The 21,274-nt window shown below is 36.7% G+C and overlaps 1 protein-coding gene across 1 annotated transcript in view; it reads left to right on the plus strand.

Moving 5' to 3' along the window:
• Nucleotides 1-9,661, plus strand: part of LOC127951388 (calsyntenin-2-like) — a 229,851-nt gene extending 220,190 nt beyond the window's left edge. The window contains exon 15 of the mRNA XM_052549263.1: nucleotides 9,497-9,661. Coding sequence (XP_052405223.1) covers nucleotides 9,497-9,646 — 150 coding nt within the window. The 3' untranslated portion in view covers nucleotides 9,647-9,661. The remainder of the gene's footprint in view (nucleotides 1-9,496) is intronic.
• Nucleotides 9,662-21,274: the final 11,613 nt, after the last annotated feature.

The following is a 21,274-nucleotide window of genomic DNA, read 5'->3' on the forward strand; positions in this document are numbered from 1 at the left end:
GGAAAGTCACAAGATCAGATTTTAAGTGTGCTTGATGGAGAGGAACACCATCACACCCCATTTCAATACCACAAATCAACACATCCGTGCCAGTGTATGAGCTTTGCGAGAAGGGCAGTAATTCTTTTAAGACAAAGGACTGTGCTGAGCCAGTGTCACGCAAAATCACATTGCGGTGCGTCAAAACAAACTCATCTGCTAACACAGCAGCATTCAACAACAAATTTACTTTTTGTTCATTTAAATGAATGACATCACCTTCAGGAAGACAAGTTTTAAAGTCCTCCAGTAATATCAATTGCTCAAAAGTAGTGGCCTTACTGGAGAGACACCATTTTTCAAACATTACTCTTTTCTCTCTCGCAAATTATACATGCGTCTCTCTGACTTTGCATGCACTCGAAACTTTTGGCGATATGCTTCAGGAACTAGTTCATAGCCTCTGAGAACAGCAGTTTTAAGGATATTATAATTGAGAGACTGCTCAATTGGCAATGACGAGCAAATCTCTTGAGCTTTACCTGTTAAGCTACATTGCAGCAATAATGCCCACATATCGCTTGGCCATTTAAGTTTACCTGCGATGTGCTCAAAAGCGACAAAGTAGGCATCAGCCTCTGACTAGCGGAAGGGAGGCACAAGCTTGATGTATTTGCTGACATCAAATTCCTGAGCACTCCTTGTGTGTGAGATTACAGGTGCAGGAGGAGAAGAAATGGAGATCTCGAGCGCGGAGCTGGAATAGGTTTCCTGCTTACCTTTGCTGACCATAATGCTATAGTATGGAATTTAACCTCTCTATCAGTTTCTGCCTCTACCACTCTGAGTTTTAACCGTAAATTCTCATTCTCCTGCTTTTTACTTCAAGGTCTAATTCCTTTAGATGAATGGATAAAGCTTGCACTTTTAATAGTATTTACACCAGAAGCGAACTCTTCAGCCACCGCATTTGTCGCAACCGCAGGGTGTTCGTCAACTTCTGTTAAAATACCATTGTATACGAGCTGCTTAAACAAATAATCCTTAAATCACTTTTTTTTTTCTTCTTTTACTATCTCGATATTAAAGAATTCTGCAATCAAAATCAGATCTTTTTTACTACATTTCTGAAAGATCTCTGTGGAGGGAGGCCTATAGTAGGCCTAAACCCAATCGCGCGAGCGGTCTCTTTGGTATCACGGAGGGAGAGATCAGCGGTCCGTCTAAGCTCTGCAATGTCATCGGACTTGATCCCCTCTCCCTCATCTACATCTCTCAGCAGGTCAGCTTGATATGGCTGGAGGATGGCCATAGTGTGAAGGCACGACCCCGCCTGACCTGCTGCCACATAGATAGCTCGCAAGCGTCTGCTCGACCCGGGGCATCGCTCTGTATCCTCGCTCATCGAGCCCTGCGGCATTGCCGTAGTATTGAGAGTCGGGGCCGAAGAGACATGTGGAATAAGGGTGTTTCCACGATCTCGCTATCCCCTCATGGAGATTGGGGAAAAAGAGAAGGCTTCAGGATGGAGGTGGTTGCCTCGGCCGCAAAAAGCGTTCATCTAATTTACTTTTCTGTGGCTCAGATTTTTTCTCTGCAGGCCACTCAATTTGTAATTTATCAATTGCATGAGTAACCACCTCCAACAACTCATCATACTGGGGCGATAGGGGTGGCGAATCCCTACTAATTTTCTCCACATCCACCTCATCAGACAACGAGAGGTGGAGTGTCGACCCCTCACCCTGGGGGGAAGAAACCGACGAGTGTGCTTCCGAACCCAGGGATTGGGCGCAGGATCTGGCAGATGAGGAAGATCCACCTGCGAAACCCAAGAGTGCAGCAGCCACTCTGCCTCAGCAGAACCTGGGCCAGCACCGCGGGGAACACTGGCGAAGCGTCCGCATCGGCAATCATTCACAATGCGGACAGCGGAGAGACCTGTCCCTCGAGAGCTGACTCAGCATGCTTCGATCCCAGGCAAACCACGCATAGACTGTGTGTATCCCCACCCGTTGTGTAGCGCGGGCAGGGAGGAACACACAATCTATAACGCAATCTGGAATCACCCCTCAAATGTCGTGTCTTAGCTTCGCTTTTTGGAATTATGTTGTTTTATTGGAAAGACAACAGCAAATAAGACTCACAAGACAGATTTTAGACATGCACACACAGAGCGCTTGCTGAAAGACGCGAAGCTGAAGTCAGCTGCGTGGCACGTGCCTTTATAGCTTCCTGGGCGCTATGTCACCCAGCCTGTGATGGAGGAACGTATATTATATAATGTTATAGTAAGAAATGTTAAGAACGGGGTCTTCAACCTTTTTACAGTAGATGGATGGAGCGATAGAGCAAGGAATATTGTAAAAGATTGAGATTTGCATCCTAGGTCTGGCCTCTAAGACCATCTTTACATTAGTAGGCCTAAACCTAAACCTATCCATGATTTAGCACTAAAATCAAGAGGAAATGATAGTTGAATAACAAGATAAGGAAAGCACGTAACTCTGGTCATAAGGTTGAATAACAAGATAAGGAAAGCACGTAACTCTGGTCAAAAAGGCAACAAAGTCGTCTTGTTTTTTTAACAAAGGTCAAAATTCCTGTTATAATGTAGATTTTTGAGGGTGCACTCTTGTCATAAATTAATCTATTACTTTTCCAACATCATTTTTAACAAAAAACATTGATAAAATATATATTTGGGAGTCTTAGACCTTCCCAACGATATATAGTTTGTCAAGATTAGATTAGATTTAATTGTAATATAGTGAAGTAAATGTAGGCGTCCCACAGAGCGGACGGGTGACAGTTAACAGGTTAAACCAAGCATTTCATGTAAATTTATACACCAATTCTGATTGGTTGCTTGGAATGTTGTTCCAGGATCAACAAGGATGTTGATACTGGAACAGTTTAAACTTGGGTGTAATTTTCATGCACATGAAAACATACCAGAATAAAATGATCCAATTCAACCATACTAATAGGCAAAAATGACTTTTGATAAACTAACAATTGTGCTTCATTGTTTTTTTTTTTTTTTTTTTTTTTTATTGCTGAAGAGTGTTTAACCTTTTTCTTCTGTGTTCTATTGTACAGACATGAAATTACTTTCCTCCAGCATGAGGTTTATTCATTATACTTTTTAGTGTGTAGGGCTTTTACATTTTCTATAAACAGAACGCATTAAATTAAAATCATAAAGCCTTGCTCATATTTAAAAAATAATGCAAAAATTATGTAATTCATTACTTTCCATAAAAAGTAAGTAATTTTATGAGTTACTTATTTTAGGGAGTAATACAATATTGTAGCTAATGTATTACTTTTAAAAGTAACTTAAAGAAAATGAACAGCATAAAAACGTTGAAAAGCCTGTATTATATAATGTTATAGTAAGAAATGTTAAGACGGGGTCTTCAAACTTTTTATAGTAGAGATATGGAGAGATAGAGCAAGGAATCACCATACTGTAAAAGGTCTGGCCTCTAAGACCATCTTTACATTAGTAGGCCTAAACCTAAATCTACCCATAGTTTATCACTAAAATCAGGAGGAAATGATAGTTGAATAACAAGATAAAGAAAGCACACAACTCTGGTCATAAGGTTTAAACCAAGCATTTCATGTAAATTTATACACCAATTATGATTGTTTGCTTGGAATGTTGTTCCAGGATCAACAAGGATGTTAATACTGGAACAGTTTACACTTGAGTGTAATTTTCATGCACATGAAAACATACCAGAATAAAATATTAGTCTTGCAAGCAAAAAGACATGTTAGTTATGACTTTGAGAGTCATGAGTTTAGTAAGATTATCAAAGTAAGATTATGTCAGATTATGGGAAAATCATGGCTTTATTGTTGGAGATTTGGACATGTAATCCAAAGGTTGCGAGTTTGAGTCTCGGGCTGGCAGGAATTGTGGAGGGAGTGAATGTAGGCACAGCTGAAAGCTTCTTCCCATTATTACAATTTTTACATAGGTTCTCAATGTAGAACATACAGTTGTGTTCAAAATTATTCAACCCCCTTTATGCAAAATCTTTTATTCTTTAAAATCACCAATAAACGCTGTCTGTAAGTGTTTAGAAGCTTCTTTCACCTCTCTACTACAGTTTTGGCCCATTCCACACCTGAAAAAGCTTTCAGATCATTGATAATCTTTGGTTTTCACATTGCCACTGCTTTCTTCAAATTCAACCAGATATTTGAAATGAGAATTAAGCCTGGAGACTGAACAGGTCACTCAAGTACATTCTATGACTGATCCCTGAACCAAGCAGTAGTAGATTTGGATGTGTACTTTGGTATGACTGGCCTGCAGGAAAGTCCATTGATCATCAGCTTCAGTTTTTGCACCAAAGGCATCACAATTCTTGTCAAAATGGCCTGACACTTTAAAGAAACCATGATGTCCTTCATACAGTCATGATTTCCACTTCCTTCTACAGTAAAGAAACCCCATAACAGGACTGATCCACCTCCAAGTTTGTGGATGGAGATGGTGTTCTTCTGCTTATGAGCTTTGCCTTTTTTGCAGCAGACATACTGCTGATCCATGGGTCCAAAAAGTTCCAGTTTGGTCACATCACTCCATATAACATTCCTCCAGAGCTCCACAAGTCTACACAAATGTATATTATCAAGTTCTAGTTGTCCTTTGTTCTTCTTGATCAAGAATGGTATTCTACAAGATGTCTCAACATAAAGGCAATACTTGTCTAGTGATCTTCTTACACACTACTTTGAAATGGTTTTCCTCCTTTCATCGGGTCATCTTGCAAGTCTTTGGCTTAACATTGCAGATTTTTCTCAGTTGCTCTGATTAAACATTTTATGATATTGTGCTTTTTCTTCCACAACCTCAAAGATTTTCTGGTAAAACATATTTTAAGCTAAGGAATAAGGCTGAGAGCTGTGTCTCTAGGAACTTTCAATGTCTTGGAAATATTCATATATCCTTAGCCTTTCTGAAGTACTACGATATTTATTCTCTTTAGCTTTTGTGAGATCTCTGTTTTAATAGAGTTTGTAAAAGCTTAATTGTGTTTTGAGACTGTTTTATTCCCCACCATGCAAATAAGTGATTTAAAACAGCAATGTTGAATAGGGCTTGAATAATTATGACATAGCAGTATTATTAAAAAATCTTATAACTCAAAAGTATTACATTATATATTGACAATATCACTTTTAATATGCCAGTGAACTGTTATAGATACAATTTCTATTTTATCCTGGATCTTCAGAAAAGCTTGTATTTGTAACGTACTGCAGTCTCTAGGGGGTTGAATAATTTTGAACACAACTGTATGTGACCCTGGACCAAAGGGTCTTAAGTTGCTGGGGTATATTATTATTAATAGCCAAAAAAAAAACATTGTATGGGTCAAAATTATCGATTTTTCTTTTATGCCAAAATCATTAGGATTTGAGTAAAGAACATATTCCATGAAGATATTTTGTAAATTTAATTTGGACAATTTAAAATGTGATTTTCTCAGTATTTATTTATGTATTTATTTATTTATTGCACCCTCAAATTCCAGATTTTCAAAAAGTGGTATCTCAGCCAAATATTGTCCTGTCCTAACAAACCATTCATTAATTGAAATCTTATTTATTAAGCTTTCATGTGATGTATAAATCTCAGTTTTTAAAAATTGACACTTTAGAAAGTTTTTTGTGATCCATATTTAAAGGGATCACAACACTATTGTGTTGAAAGTGAAAATTTATTGATTTATTTTGTGAATAATGTGTTGTCCCTTTGTTAAGCCATCTAACTGAATTGTAAAACAGTGGCTTTAAGAGAACTGTAAATATGTCACAAAAAGAATTCATTGGAAATAGACACAGTTTATAAAAAAGATGATCCAATTCAACCATACTAATAGGCAAAAATTACTTTTGATAAACTAACAATTGTGCTTCATTGTTTTTTTTTTTTTTTTTTTTTCTTGCTGAAGAGTGTTGAACCTTTTTCTTCTGTGTTCTATTGTACAGACATGAAATTACTTTTCCTCCAGCATGAGGTTTATTCATTACACTTTTTGGTGAGTCGGGCTTTTACGTTTTCTATAAACAGAACGTATTAAATTAAAATCATAAAGCCTTGCTCATATTTAAAAAATAATGTAAAAGTTATGTAATTCATTACTTTCCATAAAAAGTAAGTAATGTAATGAGTTACTTATTTTAGGGAGTAATGCAATATTGTAATGTATTACTTTTAAAAGTAACTTGCCCCAACAATGCACGCAAAGAAAATAACAGCGTAAAAATGTTGAAAAGCCTGTATTATATAATCTTATAGTAAGAAATGTTAAGACCGGGGTCTTCAAACTTTTTATAGTAGAGATATGGAGAGTTAGAGCAAGGAATCTCCATACTGTAAAAGGTCTGGCCTCTAAGACCATCTTTACATTAGTAGGCCTAAACCTAAATCTACCCATAGTTTATCACTAAAATCAGGAGGAAATGATAGTTGAATAACAAGATAAAGAAAGCACACAACTCTGGTCATAAGGTTTAAGCCAAGCATTTCATGTAAACGTATACACCAATTCTGATTGGTTGCTTGGAATGTTGTTCCAGGATCAACAAGGATGTTGATACTGGAACAGTTTACACTTGAGTATAATTTTCATGCACATGAAAACATACCAGAATAAAATATTAGTCTTGCAAGCAAAAAGACATGTTAGTTATGAGTTTAAAATTCACGAGTTTAGTAAGATTATCATGAGTAATATTATTTCAGATTATGGGAAAATCATGGCCTTATTGTTTGAGATTTGGACATGTAATCTTAAGGTTGCGAGTTCAAGTCTCGGGCCGACAGGAATTGAGGGGGGAGGAATAGGCACAGCTGAAAGCTTCTTTTTACGTAGGTTCTCAGTGTAGAACATATGTGACCCTGGTCCAAAGGGTCTTAAGTTGCTGGGGTATATTATTATTAATAGCCTAAAAAAACATTGTATGGGTAAAAATTATCTATTTGTCTTTTATGCCAAAATCATTAGGATTTGAGTAAAGATCATATTCCATGAAGATATTTTGTAAATTTAATTTGGACAACTTAAAATGCAATTTTCTCAGTATGTATTTATTTATTATTTATTTATTTATTGCACCCTCAGATTCCAGATTTTCAAAAAGTGGTATCTCAACCAAATATTGTCCTGTTCTAACAAACCATTCATTAATTGAAAGCTTATTTATTAAGCTTTCAGGTGATGTATAAATCTAAATTTTTAAAAATTGACACTTAGGACAGTTTTTGTGATACATATTTAAAGGGATCACAACACTATAGTGTTGAAAGTGAAAATTAATTAATTTATTTTGTGAATAATGTGTTCCTTTGTTAAGCCATCTAACTGAATAGTAAAACAGTGGCTTTAAGAGAACAGTAAATATGTCACAAAAAGAATTCATTGGACATAGACACAGCTTATAAAAAAGATGATCCAATTCAACCATACTAATAGGCAAAAATTACTTTTGATAAACTAACAATTGTGCTTCATTGTTTTTTTGTTTGTTTTTTTTTCTTGCTGAAGAGTGTTTAACGTTTTTCTTCTGTGTTCTATTGTACAGACATGAAATTACTTTCCTCCAGCATGAGGTTTATTCATTACACTTTTTGGTGAGTAGGGCTTTTACGTTTTCTATAAACAGAACGTATTAAATTAAAATCATAAAGCCCTGCTCATATTTACAAAATAATTTAAAAGTTATGCAATTCATTACTTTCCATAAAAAGTAAGTAATTTAATGAGTTACTTATTTTAGGGAGTAATGCAATATTGTAATGTATTACTTTTAAAAGTAACTTGTCCCAACAATGCACGCAAAGAAAATAACAGCGTAAAAATGTTGAAAAGCCTGTATTATATAATCTTATAGTAAGAAATGTTAAGACCGGGGTCTTCAAACTTTTTATAGTAGATGGATGGAGAGATAGAGTAAGGAATCCCCATATTGTAAAAGATTGAGATTTGCATTTTAGGTCTGGCCTCTAAGACCATCTTTACATTAGTAGGCCTAAACCTAAACCTACCCATAGTTTATCACTAAAATCAGGAGGAAATGATAGTTGAATAACAAGATAAAGAAAACACACAACTCTGGTCATAAGGTTTCAGCCAAGCATTTCATGTAAATTTATACACCAATTCTGATTGGTTGCTTGGAATGTTGTTCCAGGATCAACAAGGATGTTGATACTGGAACAGTTTACACTTGAGTATAATTTTAATGCACATGAAAACATACCAGAATAAAATATTAGTCTTGCAAGCAAAAAGAAATGTTAGTTATGACTTTGAGATTCATGAGTTTAGTAAGATTATCATGAGTATAGTAAAATTATCATGTCAGATTATGGGAAAATCATGGCTTTATTGTTGGAGATTTGGACATGTAATCCAAAGGTTGCGAGTTCGAGTCTCGGGCCGGCAGGAATTGTGGGGGGAGGAATAGGCACAGCTGAAAGCTTCTTCCCATTGTTTTCATTTTTACATAGGTTCTCAATGTAGAACATATGTGACCCTGGTCCAAAGGGTCTTAAGTTGCTGGGGTATATTACTATTAATAGCCAAAAAAACATTGTACGGGTCAAAATTATAGATTTTTCTTTTATGCCAAAAATCATTAGGATTTTGGGTAAAGATCATGTTCCATGAAGATATTTTGTAAATTTAATTTGAACAACTTAAAATGCGATTTTCTCAGTATTTATTTATTTATTTATTATCTTTTGCACCCTCAGATTCCAGATTTTCAAGTAGTTGTATCTCAGCCAAATATTGCCCTGTCCTAACAAGCCATACATTAATTGAAAGCTTATTTATTCAGCTTTCATGTGATTTATTCATCTTAATTTAGAAAAATTACACTTAAGACAGTTTTTGTGATCCATATCTAAAGGGCATCTATTATGCCCCATTTAACACGATGTAATATTATTATATATTATAATATTATCATTTATTTTAACATGTTGTCTATCAACACACATTTATGTCCAAGCACCATGTAAAATCCAATCCAAAGGATTACATTCAATTTTGTTCTATTTGTACAATGACAATGAAATCATTTATTCATTCAAATCTAGATCTGTATATCTGTACCATTATTCACTGATAATCTTGCCTTGTTTTTGTAAGGTTGTGCATCCTTAGACTTTTAGTAGTTTTTTTTTTTTTTTTTTTTTTAGATTTTTTCCAAAAACATTTTTAAGCTTTTCTCAAAAACCTGAGCTTTTATCTTTAAAAGTCACACTTGATTGTGCTCAAAAGCATTGCTCAGACTCTTTGCAAGAAAATTCAAATCACTGTTATATTTCATAAAGTGGTTTTAGAGTTTTAGAAGGTTCACTTGTGATCGATCCAATAAAAATCCAGCCATTCATTTATTCATTCTTGATGTGGCCATAAAGTCAGATTTTAATTCTCCCTGTTGTCTCTCTGAACTATTTTCTGTTTGTCCCGCCTCTCAGATTGGAATAGTGCACAGCTCAGAAGCCTTAGAGCATGTCAATCACATGGCTGTCCAATCTCAGTACATGAGACCTGTGCATCATCCACTGGTGGTCCATACTGTCAACTCTGATCACATCTCAGGTAAAGTTAGCCTTAATGTCTCTTAAAGACTCAACCATGGTCATGAAGTCATTTTACCCTGTATGACACTATTGTGTTGAAAATGAAAATTTTTTTATTTTGCGAATAATGTGTTGTCCCTTTGTTAAGCCATTTAAGTGAATTGTAAAACGGAGAACAGTATAAGTGTCACAAAAAGTATTCATTTGGCATAGACAAAGCTTATAAAAAAAGCAAAATGTACCCACATGTGCATACAAAATCTGCACACTAGTCTAAGTGGACGACAGGCTCTTGAGACCGTATTGTTGGTTTGGAGGATCTTGGGAAATTACACTTACTCTAGCAGCTCACGCACACACCAGGGACACCAGCGATCTCCCCAAGGGCGCACAGAGCACAGCTGACTGCAGAGAGATGGAGCATTCTGGACGGACGAAATAAAGAGGGAGAGGGATGACAGGATGCGGGACATGCTGCTTTAGGAGAGACATGGAATAACAGCAGGTGGCACTGTGACCTCATGCTCCCAATCCTGCTCTTGTTGACTGTGAGGTCTCAGTAAATGACACTGTTCTTAAAGTGAAATGTGCAAAACTGTCTTCCGCTGCCAGCACAGCTAAATAAGCTTCACCTTAGCCACCTAGAACAGACCTCCCTTAGAAAAACAGTTAACAACGTTCATCCGGGATTATATTGATTTTTGTATGGCTGAGTGAGTCATATAACAATAATATGAATATACATAATTGCCAGATAGAAAGACTAGAGCTATAAGTGACTCAAGGTCATGCATTCCAGTTATTGTACTACAGTTAAAAGTATATATATATATATATATATATATATATATATATATATATATATATATATATATATATATATATATATATATATATATATATATAAGTATATATATATATAAGTATATATATATATATATATATATATATATATATATATATATGTATATATGTATAATTAATGTATTATAATTAATTAATTAATTAATTATAATTATTGTTTTTCCTTAAAGGGGGGGTGAAATGCTATTTCATGTATACTGAGTTTTTTTACACTGTTAAAGAGTTGGATTCCCATGCTAAACATGGACAAAGTTTCAAAAATTAAGTTGTACGTTTGAAGGAGTATTTCTGTTCCAAAAATACTCCTTCTGGTTTGTCACAAGTTTCGGAAAGTTTTTTTCGAGTATGGCTCTGTGTGAAGCAGAGTTTTTAGGCCCTATGATTAACACCTCAGAAAAAACTGAGGTGTTAATCATAGGGCCTAAAAACTCTGCTTGTAATAACCTAGAACACTGTCTAAGACTTGATGGTTGCTCTTTCAGTTCTTCGTCATCAGTTAGGAACCTAGGTGTGCTACTTGATCGCAATCTTTCCTTAGAAAGCCACGTTTCTAGCATTTGTAAAACTGCATTTTTCCATCTCAAAAATATATCTAAATTATGGCCTATGCTCTCAATGTCAAATGCAGAAATGTTAATCCATGCATTTATGACTTCAAGGTTAGACTATTGTAATGCTTTATTGGGTGGTTGTTCTGCACGCTTGGTAAACAAACTACAGCTAGTCCAAAATGCAGCAGCAAGAGTTCTTACTAGAACCAGGAAGTATGACCATATTAGCCCGGTCCTGTCCACACTGCACTGGCTCCCTATCAAACATCGTATAGATTTTAAAATATTGCTTATTACTTATAAAGCCCTGAATGGTTTAGCACCTCAGTATTTGAATGAGCTCCTTTTACATTATACTCCTCTACGTCCGCTGCGTTCTCAAAACTCAGGCAATTTGATATACCTAGAATATCAAAATCAACTGCTGGCGGCAGATCCTTTTCCTATTTGGCGCCTAAACTCTGGAATAACCTACCTAACATTGTTCGGGAGGCAGACGCACTCTTGCAGTTTAAATCTAGATTAAAGACCCATCTCTTTAACCTGGCATACACATAACATACTAATATGCTTTTAATATCCAAATCCGTTAAAGGATTTTTAGGCTGCATTAATTAGGTAAACTGGAACCGGAAACACTTCACATAACACCGTACTTTCTACATCATTAGAAGAATGGCATCTACGCTAATATTTGTCTGTTTCTGTCTTATTCCGAGGTCACCGTAGCCACCAGATCCAGTCTGTATCCAGATCAGAGGGTCACTGCAGTCGCCCTGATCCAGTACGTATCCAGACCAGATGGTGGATCAGCACCTAGAAAGGACCTCTACATCCCTGAAAGACAGCGGAGACCAGGACAACTAGAGCCCCAGATACAGATCCCCTGTAAAGACCTTGTCTCAGAGGAGCACCAGGACAAGACCACAGGAAACAGATGATTCTTCTGCACAATCTGACTTTGCTGCAGCCTGGAATTGAACTGCTGGTTTCGTTTGGTCAGACGAGAACTGGCCTCCCAACTGAGCCTGGTTTCTCCCAAGGTTTTTTTCTCCATTCTGTCACCGATGGAGTTTCGGTTCCTTGCCGCTGTCGCCTCTGGCTTGCTTAGTTGGGGTCACTTCATCTACAGCGATATCATTGACTTGATTGCAAATAAATGCACAGACACAGAGCGCGCGCTCCCGTATAGCAGAGCACCGAGATGCTGAGCATAGACATTCATTCACTGATCAGAGCGAGAGTGTCGCGAAAAGTCACAAAAGAAGTGTGTTTTTGGTTGCCAGGGCAAGACAACCCTGCACAGATTACCAAAAAAAAAAAAAAAAACAGCATTAAGGGACCAGTGGATGGAGTTTATTTTTACAGAGCATCAACGGAGTTCCCTGCATTTCGAAGATGCTTGTTTTACAAACAAGGCCCAGTTTGACGACGGATTTGCATATCGTTTATTTCTTAAGGATGATGCAATCCCAACGAAAAAGGGTCACGATCGTGTGTTGGAACCGCAGGCGGTGAGTAAAACTGCTTAAAATATCTCTGCCTCCTTGTTAGTGCGTCCGCCTCCCGTGTCGGAGACCCGGGTTCGAGACCCGGGTTCGAGCCCCGCTCGGAGCGAGTCGTTGCTGCTGCTGCTCTCGTTCAGTTTCAGCCTCGGGATCTGATTCTGGTTCATAAATAAATGGCTGAATCTGACTGTTAGCCATGGTTTGTTTTGGATGATGTTTTTTTCCTCACGGTAATGTCACAGCTTCCAAAGCTCTCAAGCAAAAACCTACTGGCGCTCGTGATTCTTTAGCTTCGCCCACACGTCATGCCTCCAGCCGGTCGTGTTTTTCCGGGAAAAATCGGTACAGACTATCTTTCTCTTATGAATATAATAAAACTAAAGACTTTTTGGAGTTATGAAGGATGCAGTACTACTCTATAGGTACTCAAGATTAACAGGATATTGAGTGAAAACGAGCATTTCACCCCCCCTTTAAGGTTATTTATTGATCGTTAATTTAAAGGACGATCATGGAAATGATCGAATATTGACATCCCTAAATACAAATGAGTTGGATGGAAAACTGGTTATTGTCTGTATCAAACCATGCTTCCGAACAAATGTGATTCACCATTCTGGGAAGCTCCAGGACAGCTGTCTCTCCGAGCGTGGTGCTGTCTGTGAGCGGGGCAGAGTAACGTAGCCCTCAACCACGCTGCAGTGTTTGTAAGAGCTGTCAACTTCTCCACACCATTTACAGAATGAAATTCTCTGACTACCTTTATCTCCCAGGACTGTTGTTGAATCTTCCAAAAGTTTTGGCTTGGGGTGCTTCACATGCGCAGCAGCACTTTTCACTGCAACAATAACACGGGGCTGCCCGCCGACGTGCCTGACTTTAAATCATTGCTACTAAACACGGATATCGGCCGATGACGATTTATTAAAAAATATAGGCCCGATATATCGGCCGAGCGATATATCGGTCGATCTCTACTATGTACATCTGGACACTCTTGATGCATCTTTGAGGTTCACATTATTTGACTTCTCAAGCGCCTTCAGTACAATTCAGCCTCAACTGTTGTGTGAAAAGATGAGGAGAATCCAGGTGGATTCATCATTGGTCCAGTAGTGTACTTTCATTTAAGGCAGCTGGCCAAAATAAAACCAATGCTGTCAAGACAACATTTCGAAACTGTTATCCACGCCTTTGTAACTACACGGCTGGACTACTGTAACTCACTATATGTGGGGGTTAGTGGGTCCTCCATCAACCGTCTCCAGTTGATACAAAATGCAGCAGCACGTCTTTTAACGGGCACACGTAAACATGAGCACATTTCCCCTATTTTAGCTTCATTACACTGGCTGCCTATTCAATTTAGGATCCATTTTAAAATTCTGTTATTTGCTTTTAAATCACTAAATGGTCTTGCTCCGCCATACCTCTCTGAGCTTCTACACTCTTATAAACCCGTCCGCTCTCTCAGATCAGATGATCAGCTGCTCCTGACTGTGCCTAAAACTAAGCGTAAGCTCAGAGGGGACCGTGCCTTTGCTGTGTCTGCCCCTAAACTGTGGAATGATCTGCCTTTGCATGTTAAGCAGGCCTCTTCTTTATCTGTTTTTAAAACCCTTCTTAAAACCCATCTTTTCTCTTTGGCTTTTGACACCTAGTAAGAGGTCGACTTTATTTACTTGTTTCAATTTGTTACTTTGAATGCTTTTATTCTGTGGTTATAAATGGTACATATGTTTATTTTATCTATTTTATTTTTATTTATTTTTCTGTACAGCACTTTGGTCTACTGTGGTTGTTGTAAAGTGCTTAACAAATAAAGTTGGTATGGTATGATATGGTATGGACTATTTATCCTGCAGACCACAGCATGTGCGTCTACTGAATAGTGTCTCTAATACTATTCTGAGTATCACAGGAGCACCACAAGGAACTGTTTTGGCCCCCTTTTTTTGTTTACCATCTACACTGCATGCTTCCAGTATAATACTGATAGCTGTTTCCTTCAGAAATTCTCTGATGATACAGTAGATGTCAGCTAGAGAATGATTAAGGATTTTTTTGTCTGAAGTGACCACAACAATCTCCATCACAGCATCTTAAAAACCAATGAGATAGTTGTATTTTAAGAGGAAGAGGAGCACACGATCAATTTCGATCACCATACGGGGCATCACAGTGGAGATACCTTGGTGTGCAGCTTGACAACTAGCTAGACTGGAAGAGCCATGTGGAGATATTGTACATGAAGGGTCAAAGCCAACTTTATTTTATAAAGTGGCTGAGGTCATTTAACATCAGCCATCCCCTATTTTGCTGCATCTATCAGACAGTGTTGGATAGTACTCTGTCTATAGTGTGCTAGACAGAGGGTTTCCCACATGAGAGATAGAAGCAGAGTTAACAAACTTATCAAGAAGACTGGCTCTGTTGTTGGTATAGAATTTGATGCTTTCCAGTAGGTGACAGAGCGGAGAATACTCTCTAAGCCTCGAATCCCACGGAGGAGATCCAGAAGGGTAAAAAGAGGAGTTATGAAAGAGAGAGGAAGAGAGAGGACCAGGCATTATTGATTTAATGTGAGTGTTACAAGTTAGATAATGTAAGTGTATTTTCTAACATGACAGTTTTTGCCTCTATTACGTAAATTATTTCAGCAACAAAGGTGATTTGAAACATGTATCCCACATTGTTTTCTCTTGAATGAACTGACTGTAAAAAGTACTAAGTTGAAAGAAAATCTTACTGTTGTGTTTTGGCGATTGAACCAAATGTTCTCTATTCATGTCACAATGATCCTGTGTTCGGAAACAATGTTAATGTGGAATGAAAATATGTGCAACTACAATGAAATCATGAGATCAGTTTTGAAAGAATGGCTAGTGGTGTGAGTTTAATATTTTGTACTAAAAGTTTAGAAAATGTAGATCTTATGAAAAGAGAACCAACCCAATCAAAAACCTGTAAACCTTCTTTTTTTTCTTCCTCATTGATGCTTCACAAACCAGTCCAGTTGGTTTTGTTTTAATAAATCTTAAGTTTGTTTGTCAGCTGTCATTAGAAGTTACAAGAAAAGGAAGAAAAATATGGCTGATTGTATTCACACAATGGTTGAACATATATATAAATATATATATATATATATATATATATATATAAAGAGAGAGAGAGAGAGAGAGAGAGAATATAAAAAATATAAATAAAACTGACATTTCCTATTGAACATATTCCTATACTTCCTCAGTACTGATTGGTTGCTTGGAATGTTGTTCCAGGATCAACAACGATGTTGATCCAGGAACATTTTGCACTTGGTGAAATCCTGTTCACTGTTACTAGGCAGAAGTGATTTTTTTTTAATTCGATTAGCTCAGTTTGTTGCTCAAGTTAAATTAGTCGACATTAAATGACCTTATGTATGTAATGTATCCTGTAATAATGTGGTTAGACCAGTTTACTGTAGCGCAAGACTGTAATTCAACTCTCCTGATGCAAATCAACAGAAAAAGACGCAGCGGCAGTGCTTCAGAGAAATGGCAGCCAAACCTGATGCTGCTGAGCAGCGTTTGGATGAATATGTATATTGCAGTTTCATCCATCACACCCAAAGATGAACTGCAGTGCTTTACAACTATAGGACAGTAAGAGCTAAATAAACTTATCACTTCTACTAAACCAACAACATGTTTATTAGATCCTGTACAGACTAAATTACTGAAAAGGTTGTTACCTTTAGCCGAAGAACCACTTCTCAATATTATTAACTCATCTTTATCTCTAGGTCATGTCCCAAAAAACATTCAAGCTCGTGATTATTAAGCCTCTTATTAAAAAAAACACAACTAGATCCTAGTGAACTGGCAAATTATAGGCCCATTTCAAATCTTCCATTTATGTCTAAAATTTTATCAAAAGTTGTGTCTGCTCAATTGTGCTCCTTCATGCAAAAAAGTTATCTGTATGAAGAATTTCAGTCAGGTTTCAGGCCCCACCTTGAAACTGCACTATTTTCAAATGACTTGCTTCTTGCGTCAGATCAAGGCTGCATCTCATTGCTAGTTTTACTTGATCTTAGTGCTGCGTTCGACACCATAGATCATGACATACTCATAGATCGACTAAAAAACTATATTCTATATATAGGTATTCAAGGGCAGGCTCTAAGATGGTTTAGATCCTACCTGTCCGATCACTACCATATTTTGTATTTAAATGGTGAGTAGTCTCATTTATCACCAGTGAAATATGGAGTGCCACAAGGATCTGTCTTAGGTCCTCCGCTATTTTCAATATACATGTTGCCCCTTATAATATTATTAGAAAATACTGTCATGCTGATGATCCTCAACTATATATTTTAACGAGACCAGATTAAACTTCTAGATTAACTAAGGTACCAGAGTGTGTTAAAAATGTAAAAGTAAAAGTAATAATTTTCTCCTATTAAATTCGGATAAGGCAGAGATATTACTAATTGGACCTACTTCCTAGGATAGCAAAGTCCACTAAAGGAGGTAGAGCTCCCAAACTCTGGAATAGCCTTCCTGATAATGTTCGAGTTGATAATGTTTAACTTGCACTCTCCGCACAAACTATTGGATATAGCACACATTTATCTAGGTTTAATGTTTAAACATGCTTTTATAAACGGTTTTATATCTATAGAAGGCATGATAATTTGAGAAGGCTAAATTGGTCAAACTAAAATACAAAAACGTATAATTAATGAACGAAAACAATGGTCCAAACGTTTTTCTAAATTAAATTAATTAAAAAACTATAAAAAAAATATAATCACTTTGCAATTACATATAAAACATAACTATTTTTAATAGCTGGAACAGTAGTATAAGATGTTTTGGGAAAAGGAGAAAAAAATTCTGTTAAGAAAGATGGTCTCGGGCCAGTTATTCTGATAAGCTGTCTTTCATGGGCCGGTCTAAGGCCTGAGCGTCTCGGACCAGGGCTTAAATTTGAAGCCCGTGCAGGGCTTCAGGCTGGTCTGCCTCAGTGGTCCAACAGGCGCTCGTCAATGTCAAAATGATCAAAATGGTTAATCAGATCAAAGTATGCGGGTTTTACTGTCACTGTTACAATGCAACTAGAGTTTGTGGAAAGATGTTACTAGTAGCCTACTGTATTAGAAAACTGTTTTACGATAGAAATGTTTAGCGACAAACAGTAATAGACTATGTAGTGACGCAAACTACTCAACCTTTTATGAAATTTCACCATTTTAAATTGAAAATATGTGATAATAGACATTTGCTATTATACATACGAATAAGAGTGAGTGTGCACGTTAAAATAAAATATAAATTGTAAATAGTGTAAATTGATTACAACTTCATATGAAGAGTTCAGATGCAAAAGCCTCTAAGGGCCATTTGAATTTTTCTTTTGACATTTTTATCAGGCTCCCATGTGTAGGTTCTGTAATTTCACTCTAATGGCAATGAATAGTTTATTTCTTTCCCTTTAAAGTAAAATAACTGAACATAAACACAAGAGCATGAGAAAATAATCATTTTAGAAGAAAATGTTAGATGGCACTTGATGGCATCTGAACTCTTTATACAAGCCTAGAACTCATTTCACACACACACAATTGTAGAGGGCCTCTCACGTCAACTTCGCACAGGGCCTCGCACCCACCAAAATTCCCGTGTGTATCCTACAATGGGTAGTCTGTGTGATCAACCAAATACAATAGCACTATTACACAACATTCAGTGTCATCGACCCCTCAAATATAAGAGACTGGTAAATATGTTTAATGGACATTTATCTAAAAAATCACTAAATTCAGAGGTTTATTTAGGATTTTTGTGTTACAATTACAGCTGCTCAACTCATCTGCCAGTCACAACTGGAGGCAACATACTGCTACCTGACTCCGACAATGTCAGCAACACAGGACGCAGTTCATCGGCATTCGGCATGTCACAGGATTTACTGACACATGCCACTTAAAACCGGATGACCAAATGACACAGCAGAACTGTCCGGTTTTCATTGGCATGTGTCATTGGAGAGTGGCCTGTTTTTATACAGTCTAAAACTAAAACTTGTGACAAATACTGTACCACTCTCCCCTAACACATGAAAATGAAAATCGGATAGTTCAACCAAAGTCCTTTTAAGACTTTTAAGGGTATTCTATAGTCTTTGGTTCAACTGACTACTGAAAATAAACTTGCAATACACATTAAGGGGGTAGCCTATTAGACACATTTTAATCTTAATAGAGAAACTCAATATCTCAATTTCTTACCTTTTTTTTTTTTTTTATAGCTGAAGAACCTTCTTACACCACAAAGAACATTTTGTGTAACAGTAAGGTTTTCCAAATGTCAAAGGTTCTTTATGGAACCATTAGACAAAAAGTTTCTCCTATGGCAGTGATCCTCAAATCTGGCTCGCGAGATCCACTTTCCTGCAGAGTTTAGCTTTAACCCTAAATATAGGTTTTGCAGTCACACATCAAGACTGCAATCTATCAACAATATAATTAACAATAGATTCCTAAATGAAACAACAACCCAATAAACTATAAAAGAAGAATATTTATTTAAAGCTCATGCTTTCTGTGATTCTCTGTTTAAAAAAAAAAAAAAAAAAAATTGTGCTGGAAAAAGAAAAATTATACTTTCCCCAAAGCTACAAGTAGGCTATGACTGACTTACATTGTGTAGGACACCACTTGTAATGACACAATTTAACCGGCAGAGGGCAGTCTTCAACTTTCTTGTAAATCTAGGCAATCGGTTTAGAGAGTTTGTTGACACTTGCATGCCTCTGGAGATCTCCAAATAGCATATTTAAACTCTTAAAGCGCTAAAAACAATAATACAAAAAATATAATAATAAATAAATAAAAAATCGTGGTGCCAGTATATATCATGATATAGACTGTAAATTGCCAAGTGTATTTATTGATTAAATTCATTGAATTTAGTGCTTTAAAAATACGTTTTTTTTTTTTTTTTTTTTTTTTTCAGTTTTCTTTATTTTTTATTTAAACTAGATGGATGCAACCAAAAGTTTTTTTTTAGAAAGGCTTTCGTTTTCAGGTTACGGTTATTTAATATAATTCAATGTATCAAATGATTATTATTTAAAACATTTAATGAATATACCACATTACATTATCACAGCACAGCACAGTATAAATTCAGACTGAGAGAGAAAAATGAGGGAGGAACTCTGCACATCCAAGTTCCTCAGCAGTAGGCCTTCATGATTCAGAACTTGAAATAATATGCCAGCGTCATATTGAAAGAAAGGCACTCTGTGCTAATGATGGTGTGTAATGCATGCTCATGATGGCACGTGATGTTAAAGCATAACTCCTGAGTCTTAATCAATGATGAGGATGAAAAAGAGTGGTATAGCCTACCATAGGGCTGTCACGTTTTTTGCAGCATGCCAGTCCTGCTACTCTCCTGACCAAAGTCTGATTTTTGTCTCAGCCTCCAGAGTACTGTCAGTCGTTTACAGCTCACAATTTATTACACTATTAACTTTTATTACCATTCCATCTCCACCGTCCACCTCTTCATACAACGAAGCAAGGCCACCAGAGTCTGAATCATAAAAACGAGATATCTCCTTTTACAGTGCGCATGTTTGTCGTGGCTCACGTTTGACACGCTGTATGCATCGAGTCTCATCATTAGTCATATTACAGCACGCTGAGAAACCTTATACTTAAATGCAAAAAATAAGCGAGGATTTTTGAAGCTTTGAATCAAAAGAACCGATCGCTTTGTAAAATCACTCTTTGAAATGTTCAAAACCCCAACGCACTCCGAATCCAACTGAATATGATTTAAAACAAAGCAAATGCAATGTGAATGGCAGAATTATTTTTTTTCAATGTCATGTTCTATAAAAAAAGTGTTTTAGTGTGAAACCACTGACATTTCGAAACAGTAAGTAACAAAGCATCGTTTAGTCTAGTGATATCAAGTGATTTATTTTGTTATCAGAGGCACGGATTCAAAACAAAAGATTCAAAGTGCCTATCACTATTTTTCAGTTTAGGCTATCAAGTTCACAAAGAAAAATGTTTTTGAATTCTTTCCTACACATGCGTTTGTGCTCAGCCAGAGTGTTTGGTAGGTTAGACCTCATTAAGAATTTCTCCTGTCTCTGAGAGCTAATTAACTTAATTTAAGCAGCACCAGCACAGACAGAGATGAACCCAAGGGCCTGCTTTGCGTTTTTTCGAATTATGAGGGCTTCACTTTTCTCTGTGTCTGTGTGGAAAATGAACTGAGCAAGTCATATCAAAGCACATCCCTAATTCACTTGAATCTTGGAGAACACGACAAATTGAATCTGTTGCACAAGCTTAATATGAATAATTTTCCAATTCTTTAACTCTGAGGTCCAATCTGGTGCTGAATAATAAGTGATGACACACGGCTAGTTTAACATTTAGCACTCATTAGCAAATGGCAAAAACCTTTGAAGCAAAGGCATGATAACCTGCTATATTTAATAGAGAATCATTTGGTGCGGTGACATGGAAGATTAGGCCTGATGTATTTTTACATTGTGACTAGAATGTTTTAAGGCAGATTTCATAAAGAGAAAGGAGGTGTACATGGAGGAGATTCTCCACCCCTCCTCGATTGTCCACTGTGCCATGTTGCAGATGTCAAAAATCCACCAGACACCCTCCACCAATCTATTTTTATGTTGTGCCTCCCTGTTTCTATGGCAACCACTATCTTTTAGTT

The sequence above is a fragment of the Carassius gibelio genome, chromosome B2 (assembly GCF_023724105.1).
Source record: "Carassius gibelio isolate Cgi1373 ecotype wild population from Czech Republic chromosome B2, carGib1.2-hapl.c, whole genome shotgun sequence".
Taxonomy (NCBI): Eukaryota; Metazoa; Chordata; class Actinopteri; order Cypriniformes; family Cyprinidae; genus Carassius; species Carassius gibelio.